We start from the raw sequence: 24,128 nt of genomic DNA on the forward strand, positions 1-24,128 counted from the left end.
TACGAGATGCAGCTCAGTGACTCTGCAGAATGCAGCTTTCGTCTTGAGATGCCTCTCTAAAATGTGAGCTGCAAAAATTAAGTAGTATCCCTAATCCTAACTTGTCTTTTTTTCTAATCATAACTTTTCTAACAGAGTTAATATTTATCGCTGTTGCAGAATATAATTATACAAAAATAAATTCTGACAGATCATATATTGATACTTTAGTCATTTAGCCACCTTGGTAAAATTTGAGGAATCTAGTGCTTTTTATAAATCATATTTTATTATGTTATATTACATTCAATCCCTTTAAAATCCAAATGCTAGCATATCATATTACAGTGCTGTAAATAGGAATGGTAAATCTGTCCACGTTTCTGGGTCACAGAGTATGCACCCTGCTGTGGAGGAGATGAACAAAACGACCCCAGCTTTTATGAAATAAACAACACTCACAGGCAGAGGCGCGATTCCCAAATCCTTGTGCCCATCAAGCCCTACACACATCTCCACAGGAATCTTAAGGGAGAAGTGGGGAACAGAAAGATGGGATCAAGGAGGAGAGTATCCAGCAACATTTCCTAACACTTGAGAAATAAAAACCTTAATGTCTTTAATTAGCTCAGGACGAGAGGACAACAGCAAGGAAAAGAGACTGGAAATAAAGGAGTAATAGAAACAAACAGATTCTCAGCAGAACAAATTTAACCAAAGATTTCTTATGGGTTTTGTTGAATGAGATTATATGCCTTCATTTTTATGAACTCTGACAAAGATTTACAAATTTTAATTATTAATATAGAGGGAGAAAAAAGTGCCTGAACAGATTTTGCAATACAAATTTATTCTGAAAATAACCTTTTCCTCTCCCACTTTTCCCAGTCTTACTCAACCTTCAAATAACTTTCATTCCAAGACAAAAAATAATTCAAAGATCCAGTGCCTACTGTACTACCACCCTCAGACTACAGTGAGAAGTTACCCAGAGGTAAGTTAACAAGCAGTCAGCTTGCCTAGCAGCATGTGTGACGAGGGCCAGAAAGAGATGGATGTTGCCTTCAAAATTACATCAGGATGGTTACTCACAGTGAGAAGTCACTTTCAAGTGTCAAGTGTAATACTTTTAACATACCATGATGCAAGGGCAAAAAAAGGCAAGCCCCCAAGTTTGAAACCAAAAGTGGGGAGGATGGAAAAGAGAAAGCATGTGGTCAAATTCTTGAGAGCTGAGAAATAAAACCACATCGTTCTTTGGTTTGATCAAGAGAAGAAGAGACATTAGAGAAAAAGAGGCAGGGAATAAAGTATGTTTTATATTCTTCTCACCAAGCCCAGCCTACACCCAGGGCAAGTAATCAGACCAGAGAGCCCTCATTTAAGCGAAGGAACTCTTAGGCTTCTGGGAGTCTGCATTTGCCTCCAGGCTCTGCATTCCTTTGGAGCCAAGACCATACCTTACCCACTTCTGTATCACTATCACCACTAGCAGTTTCCTATAGTCTTTTATAAAAATTTACTCAATTATTTTCAGACATGGCTGGCCTCTTTGCACAACCACAACAAAAGTATAACTAAAATACAGAACATTTGCCCAGAACAGACAGAAATCAAGTTGAATGGAAGTCTGCCAGCTACAGAATTAAAGAAACCACATCCATTCAGACTGGTGGGAGGGGCACAGCCGCAGAACGGCCGGGTCCACATCCGAGTATGGTGGGTCAAAATTTGGAAGGAATACCTAGGGAGCCAAGAAGTCGCAGACCCATACTCAGTGCCAGGAAGGTAACTCCCCACAACTTCTGGCTGCAAAAACCAGTGGGGACTGAGTAGGTGGAAGACTTCTGGAGCCCCAAGCAGTACCTCTTAAAGAACCCACACATGGACTCACCTACTTAGACTCACTCCCTCTGGACTGTGGCGCAGGGGAGGCGGCTTGAGGGGCACCAGTGGCGTGCAGCGGGGAGGGGGAGGCTGAAGTGTCTGCCATCAAGGCGAGCAGAGGTCCTCGTCTCTTTTCTGGGCCCTCCCCTCACAGAGCTGGCAGACTGATGCCAGGTCTAAGACACCATCAACCTGGCTACCGTTGTTTGACCTGCCTTGGGAATCCCCAGAGACTCTGCCCACCCAACTTATAGGGCCACCCAAGCTACTTTTCCATATGAATGGTCACTCTTGGCTCCTGCTTCACAACTTCCTAAATCCTCTCACACCTGCAGCAGTTGGCCTCAGTGATCCCCAGGCCCAGAACCAGCAGCCTGTATTCACACCTTGGCGCCTCGGTATCTCTAAGCTCAATACAGTAGCAGCCATCTCAGATTGCCTTATAACTCGGGCAGGGCAGCCCCAGGCAACACACAGGTGGGGGGCTGGTCTTGGCCTCTACTACCCAAGAAACCCCAGGGCCAGCATACCCAGTGGACAGTTACAGACCACATGAGACCACCACCACCCTGCCCTGCACAGCAGATCCTCCACGGAGAGTGGAGGTTGGTGGTAAGCAGTCACACCCCATCCTTGCAGCTGACTGGCCTGGGTAAATCCCACCCATTGACCTCCCAACAGCAACCAAGGCTCAACTCTAAGAGGAGGGTGTGCTCAACAGACATGAAGGTCACACCTTGACTACCCAGCTTGGGTGATAGGGGAGGCTGTGCCACTGGACCCTACAGGACACCTACTACCTTAGGCCACACTACCAAGACACAGAGTCAAAGCAGTTCTACCTAATACATAGAAACAAACACAGGGAGGCTGCCAAAATGATGAGACAAAGAAACATGGCCCAAATGAAAGAACAGACTGAAACTCCAGAAAAAGAGCTGAACAAAATGGAGATAAGCAACCTATCAGATGCAGAGTTCAAAATGCTGGTTATAAGGATGCTCAAGGAACTTAGTGAGGATATCAATAGCATAAAAAAGATCTAGTCAGAAATGAAGGATATACTAACTGAAATAAAAAACAACTTACAGGGAAACAACAGTATTGTGGATGAAGCCGAGAATCAAATCAATGATTTGGAACATAAGAAACCAAACAACAACCAATTGGAACAACAAGAAGAAAGGAGAATCTGAAAAAACGAGGATAGTGTTAGCAGCCTGTGGGACAACTTTAAGCAAGCCAACATGCACTTCATAGCATGGGGTGCCAAAAGGAAAAGAGAAAGAGCAAGAAATTGGAAATCTATTTGAAAAAATAATGAAAGAAAACTCCCCTAATTTGGTGAAGAAAATAGACATGGAAGTCCAAGAAACACAGAGAGTCCCAAACAAGAGGGGCGCAGAGGCCCACCCCAAGACAATTCATAATTAAAATGCTAAAGGTTAAAGATAAAGAGATAGGAGGAGGGTGTGGAAGAATGGGTGATAAGTGAGGGGATTGCGAAGTACAAACAGGTCGTTACAGAACAGCCATGGGGATACACAGTACAGTACAGGAAAGGGAGTAGCCAAAGAACTTACACACATGACCCACGGACATGAACAATAGTGGGGGGACTGCCTGAGGGAGTGGGGGTTGCTGTGTGGAGGGAAGCTAAGGGGGAAAAGTCAGGACAACTATAATAGCATAATCAATAAAATATAACTTAAAAAAATAAATATGTTTATTTATTTAAGCCCTTGAAGTGTTTCTACAAAAATTTAGCCTGCTCTTCCAAATACAGGGTAGGGCAAAAGTAGGTTTACAGTTGTTCATATGGAAAATACACAGTAATAAATAGTATGAGAATAAACTTTCAACAAAATAATAATACAAAGATAAACTGTTTCTCATACTAACAACTGTAAACCCACTTTTGCCCCAGTATGTATTTGAAAAAGCAGGGCAGCAGCAAGCAGAAGGAGCAGTGGGAGAGAGGGAGTGGGAGAGAGGGTGGATTATACATACATACATACACTCAAAATCTTTCTTTCCTAGTTAGAGAAGACTAAGAGAAAAGTAGACTAAGTAAGCAAATGTCACCATTTAGCTTAGATTAGGAGGACAGATATTTCTCACATGCACAGGAAAGTAGAGAGAAATAAATCAACGGTTACTCTCCAGGAGTAGTGCTACAGGCAAAGTTAACGCCCTAAGGCAAGAGAGAAGAAAGTTCTTTTTCACAAGGAACTAACAATCTACGTAAAGAAACACTGCAAGCAGGAGGAGAATCAAACAATACAGGAGTTTAGTAGTTGTTCGATACAAAAGATTCTTTCACAAGCAGTGCATGATTGATTGCCAAATTAATGGAGCAAACAACCTCAAAGGAAGAAAAAAACATTCTGAAAGCTGGAATTAATTTGGACATTAAAAGATAGGAAGCAACATGTACATGCGGAAATATTAAAAAATGTAGAGATGGTCTAATCAGGAACTTGAAGGGCGGACAGACAATTCAGGATGTGCCCGATTAGGAGACCAATGTGACTGGCAGGGGAGGACTCGGAAAATCCAGGAGCAAAAGATTGAAGACCACCTGCGGTCACACCTAATGGGGTCCTGAGTGCCGGCTAAGGAATGACTTGAGGAAGCCCCACTCTACTCCTGTGAACCCCAGTGGTTTCCAAGCTGGACCAGAGTATTTGAGTAGTCTCGTGGCATGACAGCCTCTTCCCACTTCAAAATAAAAATTAAATTACTGGAGAGAATTATCACCTTAAATCATCTTTAAAGGATTTTTTAAGCTAAAAGGATAGATGGACAGTTAGCTGGCGATATCCTTTTGGACCTATGTCATTGGAATTTTAAACTGCACATAATACATGCCAATAAATTATTCCTGGTTCCTAAACCATATTTAAATCTAACACTTGTTTGTAGGAGGTTTGAGTGTCGCAACTTCCAGATCCCCCACAAATAAAAAAAGAGTGAAAACTATTCAATTAATAAACCCAGTGGTGGTCATACTAGAGGTCTGAAAGAATAACCTTGAAGGGTGAACTCAGACATAAACAATCAAGTAAATAAACAAAGCACAGCGGAAAGTGATAACATAAAACCAGATTTCTGAGGCCAGTAGTCTACACAAAAAAGGCAAGAAGACCTGGATACATTCTCCTTTCTGACAAATTATCATCAGAACACTGACGAGAGAGCATGCATTCTCATAGCCTTATTCACAGCACTGAGAAAAATGGTACTGACATTCCTGTGTGGGCAGAAACAATGCCCTCAGTTCTCCGGCAAAATCAACACGTGGGAATGACTTTCAGATGCCAGAGGAAAATGTGAGCAACTCTAATGCAGACTGCACATTCACGCATGCTTCCAAGGTCTTGCAGGAACTTTTACATTTATTTTCAGACTTTTTAAAAAAAACATACAGACTTATCAGCCATAGTAAAACTAGCTCAATGCTGGAAACAGAGGAAGCAAGTATTTTCATTCTTACTTTGCAATCTGAGAATGGAAGAAAAATGAGAAGTGACTTTCCCAAGATATCCAGAGTCAAAAGGAAAGGAAACATAGATGTCCAGACTTTGATCTACGGCTTCAGTGAAACCTCACCATATTTTTCCTTGGAGGGAAGAGCCCCACTGTTTGAACTCACTGAGTGGCAAATGACTTCAGCAATATTATAAGACTTCTATAGCTGAGTCTCTGCAACAAGCATGCAGAATCCAAGACTCCTTAAAATTCTTTACAATTAAAGTCTGGTACCAAAGGTCCTCGTCACATACCATTAAATATCTCAATGAGATAAAAACAGACATATCAAAGAACCGAAACTATCAAGTTTCTTCATTAAAAATACAATAATCCTCCGAGACTTTTTCCAAAAAAAAGTTGAGATCTTAGTTTATTATCAATAGATGATAAATTCGTATAAAGTATAAATGTAATTCTCACTAACGACAGTGAAATAATACTTCATACAAAACTTTGGAACAGATGCACAAAGGCAAACTAGGCCTCGCATCACAATTAATGCACGGTTTAGCAATAAGCCGACTGTTCCGTAAGCCAAAAGTAACATTAAAATCAAGCCATTTCCGTATTTTTTTTTACTTAACTATAATCATTCTCTAAAAATGCAGTTATCCAATACTTATGCTCATAAATACCGTATGTGAAGCAATTTTATCCACTTAATATTAACATACACTGTCTTTTTCCCCAAAGAATGTAAACTTTAAAGAGAATAATTGGTTTTTGAAATGATGCTGCCTTTGGCTCCCTGGGCAGCCCTTTTCATTTAATTTCCAAGGTTAGAAAACGAGTAGGCTCAGATGGCCCACAGGAGAAAGAATGTAGAAAAAGCCATTAAAAGGAGAGAGTGGGAAGGAAGAAGGGATATAGGCGGATACACAGAGAAATGTTTACGTGTGCACCTACCTATGTTAAGGGAGTAATCTGAGAAGCAGGGATGATGTTAGGATACCAAAGAAAAATATATCCAAGAATCATGTTTCTTGATTTTGAAAAAAAAATTAAATTAATACAGTAACATTTATATTAAATGGTTTAAAAGGGATCCTTTCATTGATCAAAGGTACTGACAGGTAACACAACAGGAAATGGCCTAACTTCCTCGACACTCTAATCACACTGATAAAATCATGTCTGTAAAGACCACTGATACGCATCTTGACCAATGGAGTGAATAAAAAGTCCCCCTTAAATTACTGTCGCCACATAGCTATCTACCGCGTTCTAAAATCTATACAGCTTTCCAATCCCTGCTAGTACTTGTACACCAATGACTTGACAATCTCTGGTCCATTTCTGCCCAGCTCCCTTTGGCTCTAAGATCAGCTTTAACCTTCTCACCCTGGCATCTGAGGCTTTCTAGAATGTCATCCTACTCTAAAAAAGGCTGCCAATAAATCAGGCCAATCCGATTCCTCAGACTTCCTGCACAGGCCATGCTCCCCTCTACTGCTGGGGGTGCCTGAGGGAAGACGGCTAGATCTCTTCAGGAGGCAGGCTATAATCTAAAGGTCTAACTGAAAATGAGACAAATGTACATACACCAAGAAAAAAATAAGTAATAACTATGGAAAAGCCATGATAGACAAAATCTTTAATAACAGTAAACAGATGGAATCAAATTCAATCTCTCAAACCAAATAAAGAAAAAGTATTTATTTCCACATTGCGTTTATCTTCCTTGAGTGTGTGCAAGTTCATTAATAGCTATAGTTTCTCACAACATACTTCCCCAAACCATCCTCAGACACCAATTTCCGGTACAGAGATACAGAACTACAGATAAGCAGCATCAGCATATTGGCCAATCTGTCTAGGGTCAGCGCTGGAACTGGGAAACAAGAGCGCTCAAACCATGTGATGGCTGTCTTTGGGCGCTGCTCCTGAAGAGGTAATAACAGCAAGTCTGATGAGTATCAGACCCATACTACCAATACTAAGCAAGCAATCAGAGAATCTAAATGGAAGAACTGGCTAAAAGAGAAATTAATGAAAACAGAATACAACTTATAATGTCTGTATTGTTCTAACACCTATCATGCCACAGATGAATTTTGCCCGGTGGTGAAACGTAAAGTCACTGCCTGGAATTCCAGTGAACTGCTGGTGCGTGATCCCTGCTGCGCAATCCCACCACTACGGTCCACTCAAAGTCCATTTTGTTTTGTACTCGACAGAAAAAAGGTTTATTCAACACATCTCAAATGTATCTACTGCCTCGGAAATTGATTCACAAATGGTATATTAAGTAAACATTTAGTAGCTGAAAAGATAATCTGTCTGTAAATTAATAGTCATTAAAATAAAGACTTCTATGCCCTCCTAACCAATGTAAGTTGTACTGAATTAACGGAGTACACTGCTGCTTTTAACTTTGGATACTTTCTCAACTCTGCTTTGAGTCACACAGTGACTTCATTTCCTGTGAGCAGTAGAATCAAAGAGGGACTAGCCACCCAGATAAGAAAGTGCTTCATTTCATACCATTCCGAAATGAGATCAGACATTCAACAGAGGAGTGCTAAACACGACCGGGAAAGAAGGAGATAGGCATGATGATTAATATAGACTTTATTAAGTCAAGTATGTAAAACACTTAAGGGTCACTTCTAGAAAAATAAAAGGAAATAAATTCAAGTAAACGGGAAAATATGACAACTCAAACTTAGATGACACTATATAGCTACATATGAGTAATCATGTGAAATAAATGGCCTAAATTGACCAGTGAGAAGACAAAAATCCTCAAATGGTATAAAAAACATGACCCCTCAAGGACATAAGTATGCAATGTTTAAAAGCAAAGAAAAAAAAAACAGGAAGAGTCAAAGAATAAAACGTCTAGACCAGCGATTTTCAACCAGTGTGCAGGAAGAACACGCAACACCTGACTATTTAGTCGGGAGCACTGACCTCTTTTCCCCTAGATTGTCAAATTAAAAAATGACAACAGCCAACACAGCAATAGTTGTCTGGTGGGAATGACTCAAAAATTACACCTATTTTTTGTCAGATCAGCAAAAATATATGTATTTTTAGCATGCCACAGAAGTTTATTAATTAGTTTATATGTGTCACGAGACAAAATAGATTAAAAACCACTGGTCCAGACAAACCCTAACCAAAATAAAGCTAGTATAGTAATGTTAATATGAAATAAAATAAATTTGAGGTACTATGTGATGATAAAAGGCGTGAGGATCCAAGAGTATGTAAGCCTGCACATGTATGCATCTAATTATCCAGCCTCAAATTTTATAAGCATAACCTTGCAGAAATACAAAGAGAAATTCTCAAATCAACCATCACAGGGAAAGATTTTAACATGCCTACATGCAGTTAAACAATTACTGGAAATAGAGAGATTACCCACATAATTAATAAGTCTGATCAAGAGGACAACACCAGAAACCTGCACTAACAATGAAAGGATAGCATGCTTTTCCAATATCAAAAGAACTACTGCAAAAATTGACTATATATTAGGCTGCAAATTAAGTCTTAAGAAATGCAATAGAATCTCTTACTTAGACTATATTCTATCTACCCACAATGTAATGAAACAGGAAATCTGAACAAAAGAAAAACGCCCTCTTTACCTGAGACATGCACACATATATGTATCCATAAACACATCCACACTCTGGAAATTTTTAAAAACATACTTATAAAAACTTCAGTGGTCAGCCCTGGCTGGTGTGGCTCAGGTGGACTGAGTGCTGGCCTGTGAATCAAAGGGTCACAGGTTCGATTTCCAGTCAGGGCACATGCCTAGGTTGTGGGCCAGGTTCCCAGTAGGGAGCGAGTAAGAGGCAACCACACATTGATGTTTCTCTCCCTCTCTTTCTCCCTCCCTTACCCTCTCTAAAAATAAATAAATAAAATCTTTTTTTTAAAAAAGATAGTGTGCCTCAATAGGGAAATGGATACACTGGTTTAGTATTTCAAAGGAATACTACACAGCAGTTGAAAAGAATAAAGTAGATCATAAAGTATATAATAAAAAGACCCAGGGAGAACAAGACAGGAGAGATGGGAATGAGACTATAGCAAGCAATGTCGTTAATATTTTATTTCTGGTGAATGTGAAAATGTCTCTTTTATTTCTATATTTTGTACTTTTAAATATATTGTCATTATCTTTAAAGAGAACAAAAACAGATTTAAACCAAAAAGCACACTCTTCATTCTTGAGGTTTAGTGATTATAAAGAACTTCAGAGATGACAGGGGTCTTCTAGATTATCTGATTAATCCTGTATCCTATAGTCCGTTTCTGGGCCTCACTTTGGCTCAGAAAGGTTGAATAAATGACTGCAGGTCACATTAACAAGTTATCAAGTTGGTTCTCAAAACCTAGACCCCTAACTTCTAGGGCAGATGGGAAAAAATGAGGGGCATGTGGTCACATGTAGTGTAACTGAGTTAAGTTCAGACCCCCATTCCCTTGTTCTCCTTATCGTTCATTGCTCGCTACTTCAACTGCTCTCTCGTCTTCCTTTCTTTCTGAGCTTCAAGTACTATTAATCCTCTTTTGCTACCCCTTTTCTTGAAACTGAAATATCAGAATGATTATCACTGAGTAAAAAGGTCTAGATAACTAATACAAAGATAAAGGCAGGGACAATGAATCATTTATCTTAGTAGTTCATGACCTTCACAGTAGAACTGGGGCTGGAATCCAGGCTCAAGCACTAACTAGCTACGAAACTTTAGGCAAATTACTCAGCCTCTATAAGCCTATCTATAAGCTTATGTTCCCCATTGTAACACTGGCAACATCCATAATACCTACTTCATATAGACTCTTATAAATATTGCATGAGATAATCCATTCAAAGCTTTTCAGTTCTTCAATAAATGTCAGCTATTAGTATATGTCATATATACAACATGAGTTAACTATGAAAAGCAACAAACTCTTCTGATTATCATAAAATTATAAGTTGCTAGGTACTTTTAAAAATTAATTGGTATCAATCAGCACCAGTGCTAATGAATTATGTGCTTTGAAAATCATGAGCGTTTTTTAAATTAAAACTAAATAAATGAACTAGATGTTAAATCATTATCTGTCTTGGGATAAAAACACTTGAGGATAAAGTGCTGAAATCTCACGACTCTGAAATGTCAACCCGAGGCCAGCATTTCTCCTCAAGTATCTTATAGTCAGAGGTAACATTCAAACTATTTTAACGCCCATTCAGAACAGACACCAGACAACATACAGGACCAGTGCAGACTGGCAGAACACCAGTCCTGCTTCTTACCCTTAAGGGAACAACTGTTTGTAATGGAAATGATGACCTTCTTCTATGTTGCCTAGTTTTTTAATGCAAAATTGTGACCTACTAATTCAGAGGAACACAAAAAATGAATCTGTTTTGTAACACCATGAATGGGGCCAGACCGTGCTTCTGCTTGTGTTCACACACCAAGAGAGCTCTCGTCAGCTCCCCAACTCACCTCCAGGTCACAGCTGTACTCGGTGCCATCTAGGAGGGTCACTTTACACTGGACAGTTTTAGCCTTCTTGGTGGCTTTTTGAGCAGCCTTCTCTGCTTTTAGCTCATTGGTCTGCACTTCCTTTGTCTCCCTTTTTGCTGCTTCTTCTGATTTGTCTTCCTGTATTTCCTTTTCGTCCTCTCTCTCCTTCCTTACTTCTTCAGCAGGCTGTTGATGAAAATAATGAAGTTTATACTTAAGTTGGCCAATTTGCAGAAAACCCATTAAAAGGAAAATCCTAGCAAGAATGGTGATTGTTGCAAACACTATAAGCCTGAGATTTTAAAAGACTTTGAGTGTTTGCTAGAGAGAATATTTCCCCACATCTTCCTTCCTCCAATCCACTGCCAATTTTTTCACTGTTGCCAACTTGGTAATTTGAGCATTAAATGAGTAAAAGAAATGACACCCTGGCAACTGCAATTTAAATATCATTTCAAATAACAAAATTTACAATTATAATCTCAAGATCATGGCAAAACCTAGGCTTCATTAGGCAAATAAAATGCATACACATACAAACCTATTCCTTCCTACTCACTGAACACTCAAGTAAATCAAATCAAGGAGGTACAAAAGTACGTATCATATAAAAGGAGAGATGATAGAATTCTGAGAGTACCTGTTTAACCTTAAAAGAAACAGACAAACTGTCCTGATTGGTATAGCTCAGCTGGTTGGAGCTTCATTACGCAAAATGAAAGGCCACCGGTTCGATTCCAGGTCTGGGCGCATGCCTAGGTTGCAGGCTCAGTCCTCAGATGAGGCATGTACCAGAGGCAAGACATGGATGTTTCTCTCTCACACGGATGGTTCTCTCCCTCTTTCTCCCTCCCTTCCCCTCTCTCTAAAAAGTACTAATAAAATCCTTTAATAAAAAGAGAAACTTTTTTTATGGTGTATATATCTAGTGGATTTTTTTTTTTTTGCTTTGTTTTATTTTGGAAATTTTTAAAAGAAATAACAGGAAAAGGCTGTGGTAAACCACTCCAAGACCCATATTCTAGACCTAGTAAGCCAAAACAGGGTCTTAATACAAGAAACCCGTGAACAACTCAAAGCAAGTAAGCCCTTTTGTTGCGTGGTGAATACCACCAAGCTTCCATTGCCAGTCACTCACTTCACAAACATACCTGTGTCTCAGGACCGCTCACTGAAGGTGTCTCTTCCTTGACGTCAACTTTAATGACCTGTTGTTTTCTCTGAGCTGTTTCTTCGACATCACCCTTGGCCGGCCTTTCTTCTTCAGGAAGGGGTTCCTCTTTCTCTAAAACCCGTTCTTCCACAACAGCTTGGGTAGGCTCTTTCTTATCTCCTCCATCTTTGGCCACTACTAAGTTATAGGACTTTTGTTTCTTAAGCCACGGGGGTATGAACCGAGAAATGCCTCTACTCTCAGACGGATCCTTCTGCCTCTTCTGGCGGTGGGGACTACTTTGGCTTTTAGCTGAAGGAGATGATTTGGAATCTTTTTCCTCCTCCAGATCAGATGACTGATTCTGCTGATTTTCCGCTACTTCTTTAGGGTTCTCCTTGGTTGCATCTGCGCCTAACTGCTCAGATTCCTTCTTCACTTCAGACGTGGAGCCTACTTCAGTAGTCATGGTCACGGCTTATGCTGTAAACAAGACAAAATCACAGAGGTATTTTACAACCTCTCCCAGTTCAGAGGCCAGAGACAGGGTCAAAAAGGACGGGAAGGGGAATGGTAGAGAGATGAGGGGAACAGAACGCCTGCAGGGAAAGAAGGTTCATAAGCACAAGAGAAAAATGGAGACTGCTACTCTTTCAGAATTCCCCATCAGAATCAGAGAACCCAAACTAGCATCACAATGGAATTCATTCTGATTCTATACAGATAGGACTTAAAATCATCAAGTGCTGTAGAATGATTACATATATTCTGTTTCATCTAGCTATCAACAGTAATTCATCCCAAAATCCAATTTTTAAGAAAAATTACTTTTCTCTGTACTTGGTCCCTTACTCTACAATACAAAGTATCATTGATAATGTCAGAAAGTACTGACACACATTTTCACTGAAATTTCACACATTAAAACTAAAATGTTAGGTATTGTAAAAATTAATGTTAAATATTGGGTGCTTAATAGTGAGAAAATTATATCTGTGATGTACATGTTCTTCTTTATTCCAATATTAAATAAATCCCATAATTCATCATCACTATTCCAATGCAAAAGATAGTCTTCTGGGAAAGGTACTCAAACTATGACCAAAACTCCAAAACCCCAACACACCCAACCGCGAACACAGTTTTCTTTGTGTTTGTGCTTACAAGAAAACATCTCAGGACCCCTAATCCGAACCAAATGAAGACATTCTGCGGGTGGAAAAAATGCATCTAATAACTGACTCCATCACAACTAATGAAAATGAAATTAAATCTGAATGTAACTGGTTGTCTACATTTTACACAGGCAAAGCGGGACTCTGAGAGCACAGCAGCACCACGGACATAAACAACAACAGGCAGGAATGACAGAGACAGTGGTCTTTCCTCTCTCACCAATGAGCAGAGTGCTCAGAGGCCTGGCACCCTGACCCTACGGGAAATTTTCCAGCTATCTTCAAAAGTGGTACAAACTCGAACAGTTCAAATAATAAAATGCACTCTTTAAAGCTTTATTGAAATATCATTCACAGACCATAAAATTCACCCCTTTTCAATTATCCAGTTAACGGTTTTGAGTATATTCACAAGGCTGTACGTACAACCATTACCACTATTGAATTCCAGAACATTTTCATCATTCCAAAAAGAAACCCTGTATCCACTAAGAGTTCTCTCCGTTCTTCTCCCTCCCTGCATGCCCTGGCAACCACTAATGTGCTTCAGTCTGTAGGGATTTGCCTATTGTACACATTTCAAATACATGAAATTACGCATATACAACATGTGATTTTTCACTTAGCATGTTTTCCTTAGTCCTCTGCATTGTAGCATGTGCCAGCATTATATTTGTTTCTTAAAATATTATTCACCATCTTTTGACAAACATGTTATCTGATAAGAGTCTAGTATCCTGCATATATAAAGAACTCTACAACTCAGCCCTGGCTGGCGTAGCTCAGTGGATTGAGCGCGGGCTGCAAACTAAAGTGTCGCAGGTTCCATTCCCAGTCAGGGTACATGCCTGGGTTGCAGGCCATGACCCCCAGCAACTGCACACTGATGTTTCTCTCTCTCTTTCTCCCTCCCTTCCCTCTCTAAAAATAAATAAATAAAATCTTAAAAAAAAACAAAACTCTACAACTCAACAACCACAACAAATAAAACAAATAAAAAATGAGCAAAGGATTTGAGTAGGTATTTCTTCAAAGGACATATACAAATGGCCATAAGCACTTGAAACGATGCTCATCATCATCAGTCGTTAGGGAAACAACAAACCAAAACCACCACGAGATGCTACCACTTCACATGCACTAGTCTGCTATAATCAAAACGACAGATAGTAACCCACATTGGTGAGGATGTGAAAAATCTGAAACTCTGAACATTGCTGGCAAACTGTAAAATGGCATAGCCGTTTTGGAAGATTATTTAGCAGTTCCTCAAAAAGTTAAAATTACTCTACGACTCAGCAATTTCACTCCTAGGTATATTCCCAAGAGAAATGAAAACATATTCACACAAAAAGTTGAGATGCGTGATCACAAGAGCATTATTCATAATAGTCAAAAATGGAAACCCAAATGCCCAGCAGCTGCGACATGAATAAACAAAATGCTGGAGTCCCCACGACAGAATGTTAGGCCAATGAAAAGGAATGAAGTATGGATCCACACTGCCACACACAACCTTGAAAACATTAAGGTAACTGAAGAAGCCAGCTACAAAAGGCCACATCCTGCAAAATCCATTTGCGAGAAATTCTGGAACAGGCAAACCCACAGGCACAGAGTAGATTGGGGCTGGAAGGAGGTGGGAATAGGAACGACTGCTGATGGATACAGGGTTTCTTCCGGGGGTAATAAACATGGTTTGTAATCAGACAGTGGTGACAGTTGTACAACCTCATGAATATACTCAAAATCACTGAGTTGTAAGCGACAAAAAATAATTTTTAAAATGTTACTTCTAACATGCAAGCATAAAAACATTCAGTCAGTCGGCCTATATTTAATGAGCCCCTACAATGTGCCAAGTACTGGGCAAAGGAATAAAGACTATCTCTAAGGAGCTGGGGGAGTAGAGGGTACAGATAAATCAAGAGCATGCTGCTTAAAAAACACAGAACAGACACTGAACCCAGATTAGGAGAAGAGTGTCACCAGGCAAGCCTTCCTGCAGAAGTTGAATTGTGTTGCTTTAAAATGATGTCCTCATTATTCAGGCAAAGGAATCAGGATAGCAGGCCAGGATATGCCAGGCATAGGGAACATGAGAATGTCCTTCCCACAGAAAGCCACAAGTACTAAACCATAATACATTGTACAAGTTAAGTAGGAGCATGTAAGGAGGTACAGGAAGGAAGGAGGAAGGTGAATTAGTAACAATGTAGTTGTAGTAGTAGTTGTTGTAGTAGTAGTAAGCAGAAGCCAGAATCTTAAAATTTTGTGTTGATTTAAAGGCAATGAGAAGTCATACAAGCAACGTAAGTAAAGGAGCAATGTAAATCAGATTCACATTTCAGATAGCCCAACCCGGCTGGAAAGTAAAGGAAGAGAGAAAAGGCTGGTGTAGAAAGACGTGCAGAAAACTGTTGCAATGATCCAGGCAGGAGAAGACGAGGATACATCTTTGTTATGGCAGAAGCAGTGAGATAGAGAGTAAAAAAATGAATCTAACGGTAAAGAGGTACATGGGACATGACGCGGTGTGCACACTGAATATAGCAAGTCCAAGAGAGGAGAGGGTAGGAAAAAAGTGCCAGGTCATCGGAGACCGGGGCGATATTAGAACCGTCCGTGGAAATGGAAAACACACAAGGAAAAGATGGTCTGGCTGAGATGATCAAACGCGGTTTTGAATTCATTGCCATCGTGAAATGTCCAGTTGGCCACCTGACACACAGGCCTTGAAGGGAGGCCAGATGTACACTAGACACAAACCTGAGAGTAACTGTACCAGTGACGGCTGAAAGCATACATGACACTGACATTGCCGTAAGAAAAAGTATAGTTTGAACTTAGAGGGTCCTGAAAAGAACTCTCATCACCACCAATGTACAATAGTCAGGCAGAGGAAAAGGCGTGAGGGTGAGAAGAAATATATAGTGACAGAGGGACATCAGGGGAAAGTAATGTCCTTAAGGGCTGTAATACAAATAAGCAATACTCTAGGTAACTATAATATTAACATGTCTAATCTTCTCATTCTTAGGCATTTTTTAAATTAAAATTCTACCCATGTTTCAAAACTTGCACTTACCGATTTGATACCTCTATAGTGTATGAATGTATGTATATGTTTACAGTAACATCACTCTGGCCAGTATGGCTCAGCTGGTTGGAATATTCTGCTGTAAACCAAAAGGTCATAGGTTCAATTCCTAGTCAGGGCACATACCTGCGTTACAAGTTTAGTCCCCAATCAGGGCACATACAAGAGGTAACCGATTGATTTTCTCTCTCCTGCATCAGTGTCTCTCCCTCTCCCTCACTCTCCCTCACTCCCCCTCTCTTCTTCCTCTCTTCTCCCTTCCACCGCCACCCCTTGGGTGAGGATAAAAAAAAAGTTCACCCATTTCTTCCGCCTCTTCCAAACCCTGCCACCAGTAAGCACCTTTATGAGCTTGGTTTTTGTTTTGGGGAAGATTCCACGAAGTATGAGAGAGCACATGGTATTTGTTTTTCTCTATCTCACTTACTTTCACTTAACATAATGCCCTCAAGATTATTTCATGTTGTCCTAAATGCAAGATTTCATTCTTTTTTAAATAAATAATATTCATATATATACTTTCTTTATCCATTCAACAATTGATCAATATTTCAGCTATTTTCACATTTTGGCTATTGTAAATGATGCTGTGCTGAATGTGGGTATGCATATATCTTTTTAAATTAGTGTTTTCATTTTCTAAGAATAAATATCCAGAAGTGGAAATGTGGAATCATATGGTAGTTCTATTTTTAATTTTCTGAGGAATGACCACTCCATTTTTCATTAGTGGCTACATCTCTATTAGGCATTTAAAATTCAAAATCATGTCTTCCAATAAGACCCTTATGCGAGCACTTAAACTGGCTCCATTGCAGAGAAAACCTTTATTCTTCTTCTTTAAAGTACCCTTTTCCACGTGCCACTTAATCATGAAAAGACCAAGGTTAAGTTTTAGCATACACTCTCATTACTTTGTGAGAGTTGAATGAATGGCCCCTATTCATTCGTAATAATGAGATTACCCCCATTTCTGCAGGTGATAAGCAGAGGAGCAGAAGCTGGCTTGCCCAAGGTCACTGGATGGAGGACCACAGAGCTGAATACTCCTGTTCTTACTTGTATTTCATAATGCGGTTACCACTCCTCCAGTGTCTATGAACAACTGAATCAACTAGAGAGCCTTGGCTTAAGCCAAATAAGATTCATGCCAGCCTGTAAATATGACTACAGAGCAACATGAATCCTGTATTATTACTATTGTATAGCCAGCTCTGCCCCTCCCCAAAATTAAAAATTTACAAGTGGGCTCCCATCACAAACAAAATGGTGTTGAAGGTGATTGCTTGGCTGTGAGACAAAAACCGAGCCAATGGAAGGAAACGAAAGACAGGGTGCTCAATGCAGAGACCAGGCCACGGAGCCTCACAAAGCAGCCCTCCTCCGTCACTGCTGCATTTCAAACGCCTAAGTCTTAAGGACTATAGTGAGCACACAACAGAGGACAGAGACACTGAATTGTAAAGCTGTACACCTGAAATTCATGTTATTCACCAAGGCTACCTCAGTAAGTGTGATAATAAAAAGTGGAACAAACCTCAGAGACAATCAGTATTGCCCATCCAAATAGATTTAAAAAAAAAAAACACCAAGAGAAATAGCTAATTAGATCATAGATACTCAACAATAAAGATGGATATAATTATATGTAAATAAGTACATTCTTAAAATAGCTTCAAGAAATCAACAAAGCTCAAACCTAAACACTACCTCCTTTGTTGATAAAACGGTTTCTTGAACAAATTACCACCATCAAGAAAACATGTATTATAGCGCATCCATTCTCCATAATTATGCTTGTAACTCTGAGTTTCCAGGATGGATAAGCCTTTAAAACTCCATCACCCACTAAAATGGAAACTCTTGCAGTGGAAGGCCAATCCCTCCCACTAAAATGAAAGCCCCAGAGGGCTAGGATCTCTCTTTTCTTTACTGCAGTGTTCCCAGCATCTGGACTGACACGCAACAGGCACCAGATAAATACTTACTGAATGAGTGTTATGAAATCATCTCCTCTAATACCTTCAACTTTATCGTACCAATGAGGAAACTAAGGCTCAGAAGGACTAGATTTGCCTGAGATCACAACGCTAGGTGGGTGAAGACGAAACCAGAAGTTTGGTTTCCCAAACTCCAGCAATGCTCATTCCACTAAGTTTTAATTACAAATACCTAAAATCCCTCATTAGTAAGTTATATAACATACTAACTAAGGACCTTTCTATTTATCATCAACCAAAAAGAATATTGTCGTGAACAGCCAGCCCATTAGAGAAGCATGTGGTTTCGACACAATTACCATGTTGGCATGCTCCATTGGGATTGATAAAAAGTGTTCATTATTTTAACAGCTCCATGAGAAAAAGCATGCATCATTTAACATGCAACCAAGCAGAAAATCATCATCAATGGAGGATCAGCAATGGTCAGGTAAGGAGCTGTGTTATGTGAAGCCATTCTTTTTCTAATGTTTAAAAAGAAGGTAAATTCCAAGGCACTGTCTAGCCTAACCTTCCTACTCTGTAACATTATGCTCCTGAAAACACTGGCCCTTTATCAGAGCACCACAGCAAGTAAAACAAAGCAAACGGTCACACAACTCTACACACTCATACAGTAACCTCAAGCAAGGGGTTCATGCTAATTATTGGGTCCAGATGTTTCCTGAAGACCTTGAGAGAACCAGGGCCTACTTTGAGCCCTCACTGTTAACAAAATCCCTGCGCAGGGAACAGGGAGGGTGGGTGCCGCTGCCAGCTGTGTGGCTCCCATCCTCTGCTGAGATCATTTGCTTCAGTTCATCTCCCCAAAAGGCCTGTAGTCTAAGAGAAGGTCTTTTAATACCCCGCCACCTTCCCTTCAAGCATTAACTGTGGGGGTAAAAAAAAAACCACAAAAAACAAATACAGCAACTAAAATATTGGAATGACTCAGCAGCCACCTGACTCTACTTCGGAACGTAGTAAGAGTGATGCTCCTTGAATACTGTGGTACCTCGGCACCTACAGTTAAATCATTCCTACAAGTGTCAAGAAAGTGACAATTGATGAAGTATATTCTCTTGTGGGGTAGCATCGTGACTCATACAAGTTCTAGCAAGTGTGACAAGTGGCAAGCAAGCACCAAGTGCTGAAACACATTTTTCTCATCAAAACGAGATGAGTACCAGGTTTGACAAGCTGGTACTCTTGTCAAAGCTGATGACTACTGAGGTATGGCCGTATATCCCTCAGGTGAAAGGAGGGGAGGAGGGACAAGGAGGAGGAGGAAAGAGGAAAAAGAAATACCTGCAGAGGGAGAAGGAGTAACAAAGACAAGTTGACTTAGAGCAGAATGCAAGAAATTCCTCCCCCTGCTACGTTTCTTTATCCTAAGTGTTAGAAGGTCTAGAAAATACTATATCGTATATTCAAATAAATACAAATACATTCCAAAGAGACTATTTGTTGGTTTACATTATCTATAAGAGGAAGATAAACAAGAGTTCGTTTTGAAATAATCCAATGCTGCCCACTCTAGTTACCTTTATAACACATCTTATCGCTTTTTTAAGAGATAAAAGGACCAATAAGAGACAAGAAATGTATCTATAAAGATACAAACTAGCATCTGGTTTACATTTAAACCCACACATACAAAGGATATGAACTGTAGCCCTTTGCAGGATCAGATTACATTCAGAGCATGGATTTCCTCCACCCTTTCTCCTTTTTAATAGAACCCAAATTTTGGTTCAGCTTTTTTCTCTTCTACATTCGGGTCAATGGAGGCTGGTCTAGGGCAATCATGGTAGTCCCCCTCCCCATGCTAAGAAGTCATGCAGAAAGTCTGTTGGTAGGCTTCTGGGAAAAGATTCCTCCCTCTTAAAAGAACCACAAGGAAGAGAAGGCCCCTCTTTCACCTCTGAGTATTATTTACACGACTTCTAGAAATGCTGCTGCCGCCTTGAAAAATCCTCAAGAGGAAAATGCCCACGGAAAAGGAGACACGCAGTAGAGGGCCACTGGCTAGACAGTCACAGAGACGAGGACCAGAGCCCCGAGCACGTGCCACACGCAGCCAAGTCCTGCGTTTGAACTTCTCGTGACGAGATGATATGCTCCCCTGTGGGTCAAACACTGAGCCAGGGGCTTCAGTTGCTTGCGGTCTCTATCAGGCTCTGCTCATTACGTTCTGAGGCAAGCACTAGAAAATAAGCCCTAAGAAATGCGTAGTACACACAGAATCATCTCAGATGAATTATTACTCCTCCCTGGGTTTTATGGCCCTCGTACCTAAGAGCCACGGTTGTCAAAATGTTCAATTACTTCCAGGGGTTCAATTTTTAAAAACCTATTATCTGAGCTACTATTAGTGAGATAAACCATTAATTCTTTATTCTAACAATGTATATTGGAATGAAAAAAAATCTTAAGAGGTCATCCAAGTGTAAGATTCCCGGCATGAACTCGAGGTAGGGTATGAAGACCAAGGCATAATTTTCAGTAATGTCCAATTCCATTAGTGCTAACAACCTCATTTGTTAGAGCAAGTCCGGGCTGCTCCATTTCAGAATTAGGTCAAGAAAGGCACCTGCGCCAGGCCGTCTCCACAAATAACTAGGGTCATCCCCAAAACACTCTTTCTTGAAATGAGGGCTCCGTAACCAGAGGCTGCGCATGAATCATTAGGGATCCCACTACTGGACATCATTATTCTCATACCCAAAGTACACGTAAACCTGGTCACACTGGGCACTCCAACAGCACGCACTAATCGAGGTGCAGAGACACCCAGAACTCTGCCAGCTCTTCATCAACCACGTATGCTGAATTATGTGATAAGAAATATTGCCGAACCCCTTTTGCTCAAATTCCTTCTCTCAGATGAGGACCCAAATTTTGTAATGGCCAAAACACTCTGTGTGAAGTTAACTGATCTTTGGGTAAAGTAACATGGTAGTTTGGAGATACGTCTGGGAACCAAACACCAGAATTAGAATTCCAGCTCTGTCTCTCCCTAGCCAGGTAATAAACAAGTTATTCAGTCTTGCTGAGGTTCAGATTCCCCATAAGCAAAACAGGAATATAATACACACTCACTGGTGGCGCTAAGGATGAAATCAGATGTTATGCACAAGTGCCTGGCACACAGTAAATTCATAATAAATGGTGGGTCACCACCATCAAATAGGGATTCTGTGAAAAAAAAAATGAACCATGTCTGTTTTCCACTAAAAATTATAAATAGTAATAGTAAGCTCAACCCACTTAATAAATAACAACAATAATAAATAATAACGTCGGCAGTTTGCTGAGCACTGTCCAACAGACTTTGTATGGAGCAATTTTTTTCATCTTCATAACACTTTGGTATTGGAATTAAAATTACTCACATATTACAGGTGAAGAAGGCAAAAAAAAAAAAGAGGATAAATAACTTATGCAAAGCCACACAATCAGTATATGGAAGAGCCAGGATTCGAGCCCAGGCTGTGCAGCTTCAGAGAGCTTATGCGATACTGCCACCAATTCCCAACAACGTCAGTAATTTATAACGGCATCTAGCATAATGCCTGATCATCATTTGTGAGAAATATAAATATCAATATACTATTACTACCATTTGAGGCTTTAGAATCATTAATAATGTTCTGAGCCCCTATAAATTTCAGTGACTTTCAGGATACGTGTTGTACTGATGTCATAGCCCGTCCTTCCAAACAAATGTTTTTTAGCATATGTGCCAGACACCAATAATACAAAGGAAAGAATCCTACTCTCAGTCTAGTGGAGGACAGAAATAGCAAGATTAGCATTAATATAAATTCAAACAACTTATCACTAATTCAGAAATTTTGCTCACTTATATTCAGAAATTACTACTAGTTTGTAAAGCTGACACAGGTTTCTGAGAAACTACTCTTCAAGAAGTCACACAATCATCCCTCATGGAAAACACGGATTAAATACTCATATGACATGAACAGGCATCATATTTTTTAAAGAGCGCTTAATTCTCATTCTCGGTTGTATTTGCTCTCTAGCTGAACTCAAGTAATTTGACTAAAAAGCCAAATAAAATAGTACTGGTTATAAATGGTATAACTCAATCCTCAGTGTTATAAATTTCCTTAACATCAAAAATTCAAAACAAGTTTCATTTTTAAATTGGGTAGGATGACCATCCCCTCAGTAGGGGGAAAAAAAGTAGCTAAAGGGCGAGTGAAGAGCTAATTGAAAAACAAATACAAGAGACACATAAACATACGAAAAGATGCTCACCACACTTGCAGTAAAATACATACAAGCTATAAGTTCAGAATGCAAAAGTCCAAAGGCTTATTCACATCAGCACTGAGCATGGCTATGGGAACACAGGTACTCCCATGTAATTGTGGGTAGAAGAGTCAACAGGTACCGACCCAATGGAAGTCAATTTGCCAAGAGCCAAAATTCCACATGTGTACACACTAAACCAGCAGTCCTGCTCGTGGGAATGTATCCTACAGATACAGCTGCACACATGTAGAATAGTTATGTACAGACGGTGCACTGTAACACTGCTGGTAAAGAAAAAGATCAATGTCTGCAGGGGACATTAGACCACATTCACGAAACAGAATACTCCATAGCTACAAAGAAAAAAATGAGGAAGGTTTCCATCCCAGTTACAGAAATATCTCCAAGTTACAGTGTCAAGTACAAAAGCAAGATTCAGATAGCACATAGGATGTGTGATCTTATGAGCTGGAAGCAGTGTGTGTGAGAAGTATGAACAAGTGAATGCACATGCACATTTTCCTATTGATGCATAAAGAAAGTAGGGGAGGGCCCAGAAGACTAACAACAGTGATTATGGGAAATGGTGTATGGCACTGGGCAGATGAGGTCCAGAAAGGGGAGAAAATATTTTCTCTGGGAAGTGTGTACAAACTGAAGCACTTAAATACTTCATTAGGAAAAAAATATTTATGCATTAAGATAGTTAATGCATTAAGTGAACCCAGCTTGGTTGGTCTGCTTCCTTGGAGACAACCCAGAAGCCACAGCTGCCATAATCTCGGTCACACATGCTTCACAAGCCTGTCCCTTTCCCTACACACACTGCTCTCCTAACGCTCAACATCTAAGCTTTTAGAGCAGCCAGACATCTTCTTTTAAGTATATCAATTTTCTGTTTAACAATAACAGCAAAAAAAAAAAAAAAAAAAAAAAAGCTCATACAGTTCCTGAGAAACCTAGCTAATTTTTTATCCTTTTTATCCTCTGGAAATGAAATGAAAAGGTATCTTTTTTTAACAATAATACTGATGCATATGCAGCCAGGCCGAAAAGATTATTCCTATTTTCTGCTGGATAAGTGGGAACACGGCACCTTGAAATAGATTTCTCTGAAAGTTGAGATTTTTAAAAGGAGAATAAAACACAATGGAAGATACTTCTTAATGGTTTCTAAGCTGGTCATACATAAAAATTCCAAATCTGTCAGCAGCTTCTTCCTCGTTTACAGGCAAAAGCAGGAACAAAATTGGCCTGGTAAGCACAAGGATGTCATGTTTCCTGTCCACACCTTCTCCCTGCCCTGCATCTGTTCCCGTGCTCCGATGAGGAGAAAGGAATTTTGCGCAGATGAGTAACTGCATGTTCCTAGTGCATGCCGTATTTATGCACCCTGTGGCTTCTCAATAGATTTGTGACGTTCCTAGTATCCTGGGAACATTTATTTGGACCACCATCATACAATGTTCTAAACAAAAGAAAAATGCATTGTGCAGTTTCTTCCAGTGACATCATGACCAGACACAAACAGCAAAGCCAACACCAACAATCTCT

At 39.9% G+C, this 24,128-nt stretch overlaps 1 protein-coding gene across 22 annotated transcripts in view; it reads right to left on the reverse strand.

Moving 5' to 3' along the window:
* The window catches only part of EPB41L2 (erythrocyte membrane protein band 4.1 like 2), a 205,865-nt gene that overhangs the window by 105,229 nt on the left and 76,508 nt on the right, over positions 1-24,128 (reverse strand). For 21 of the 22 annotated variants that reach the window (XM_036024704.1, XM_036024705.1, XM_036024708.1 and 18 more), the window contains 2 exons: positions 12,038-12,522; positions 10,866-11,072 (listed from right to left, as the gene is read on the reverse strand). In XM_036024704.1, the coding sequence (XP_035880597.1) occupies positions 10,866-11,072; positions 12,038-12,508 (678 nt within the window). In that variant the 5' untranslated portion in view covers positions 12,509-12,522. Of the gene's footprint in view, positions 1-10,865; positions 11,073-12,037; positions 12,523-21,395; positions 21,419-24,128 lie in introns of those variants that run through there. The other variant, XM_036024709.1, reaches the window with a different exon arrangement.

This window comes from Phyllostomus discolor, chromosome 4 (genome assembly GCF_004126475.2).
Source record: "Phyllostomus discolor isolate MPI-MPIP mPhyDis1 chromosome 4, mPhyDis1.pri.v3, whole genome shotgun sequence".
NCBI lineage: Eukaryota > Metazoa > Chordata > Mammalia > Chiroptera > Phyllostomidae > Phyllostomus > Phyllostomus discolor.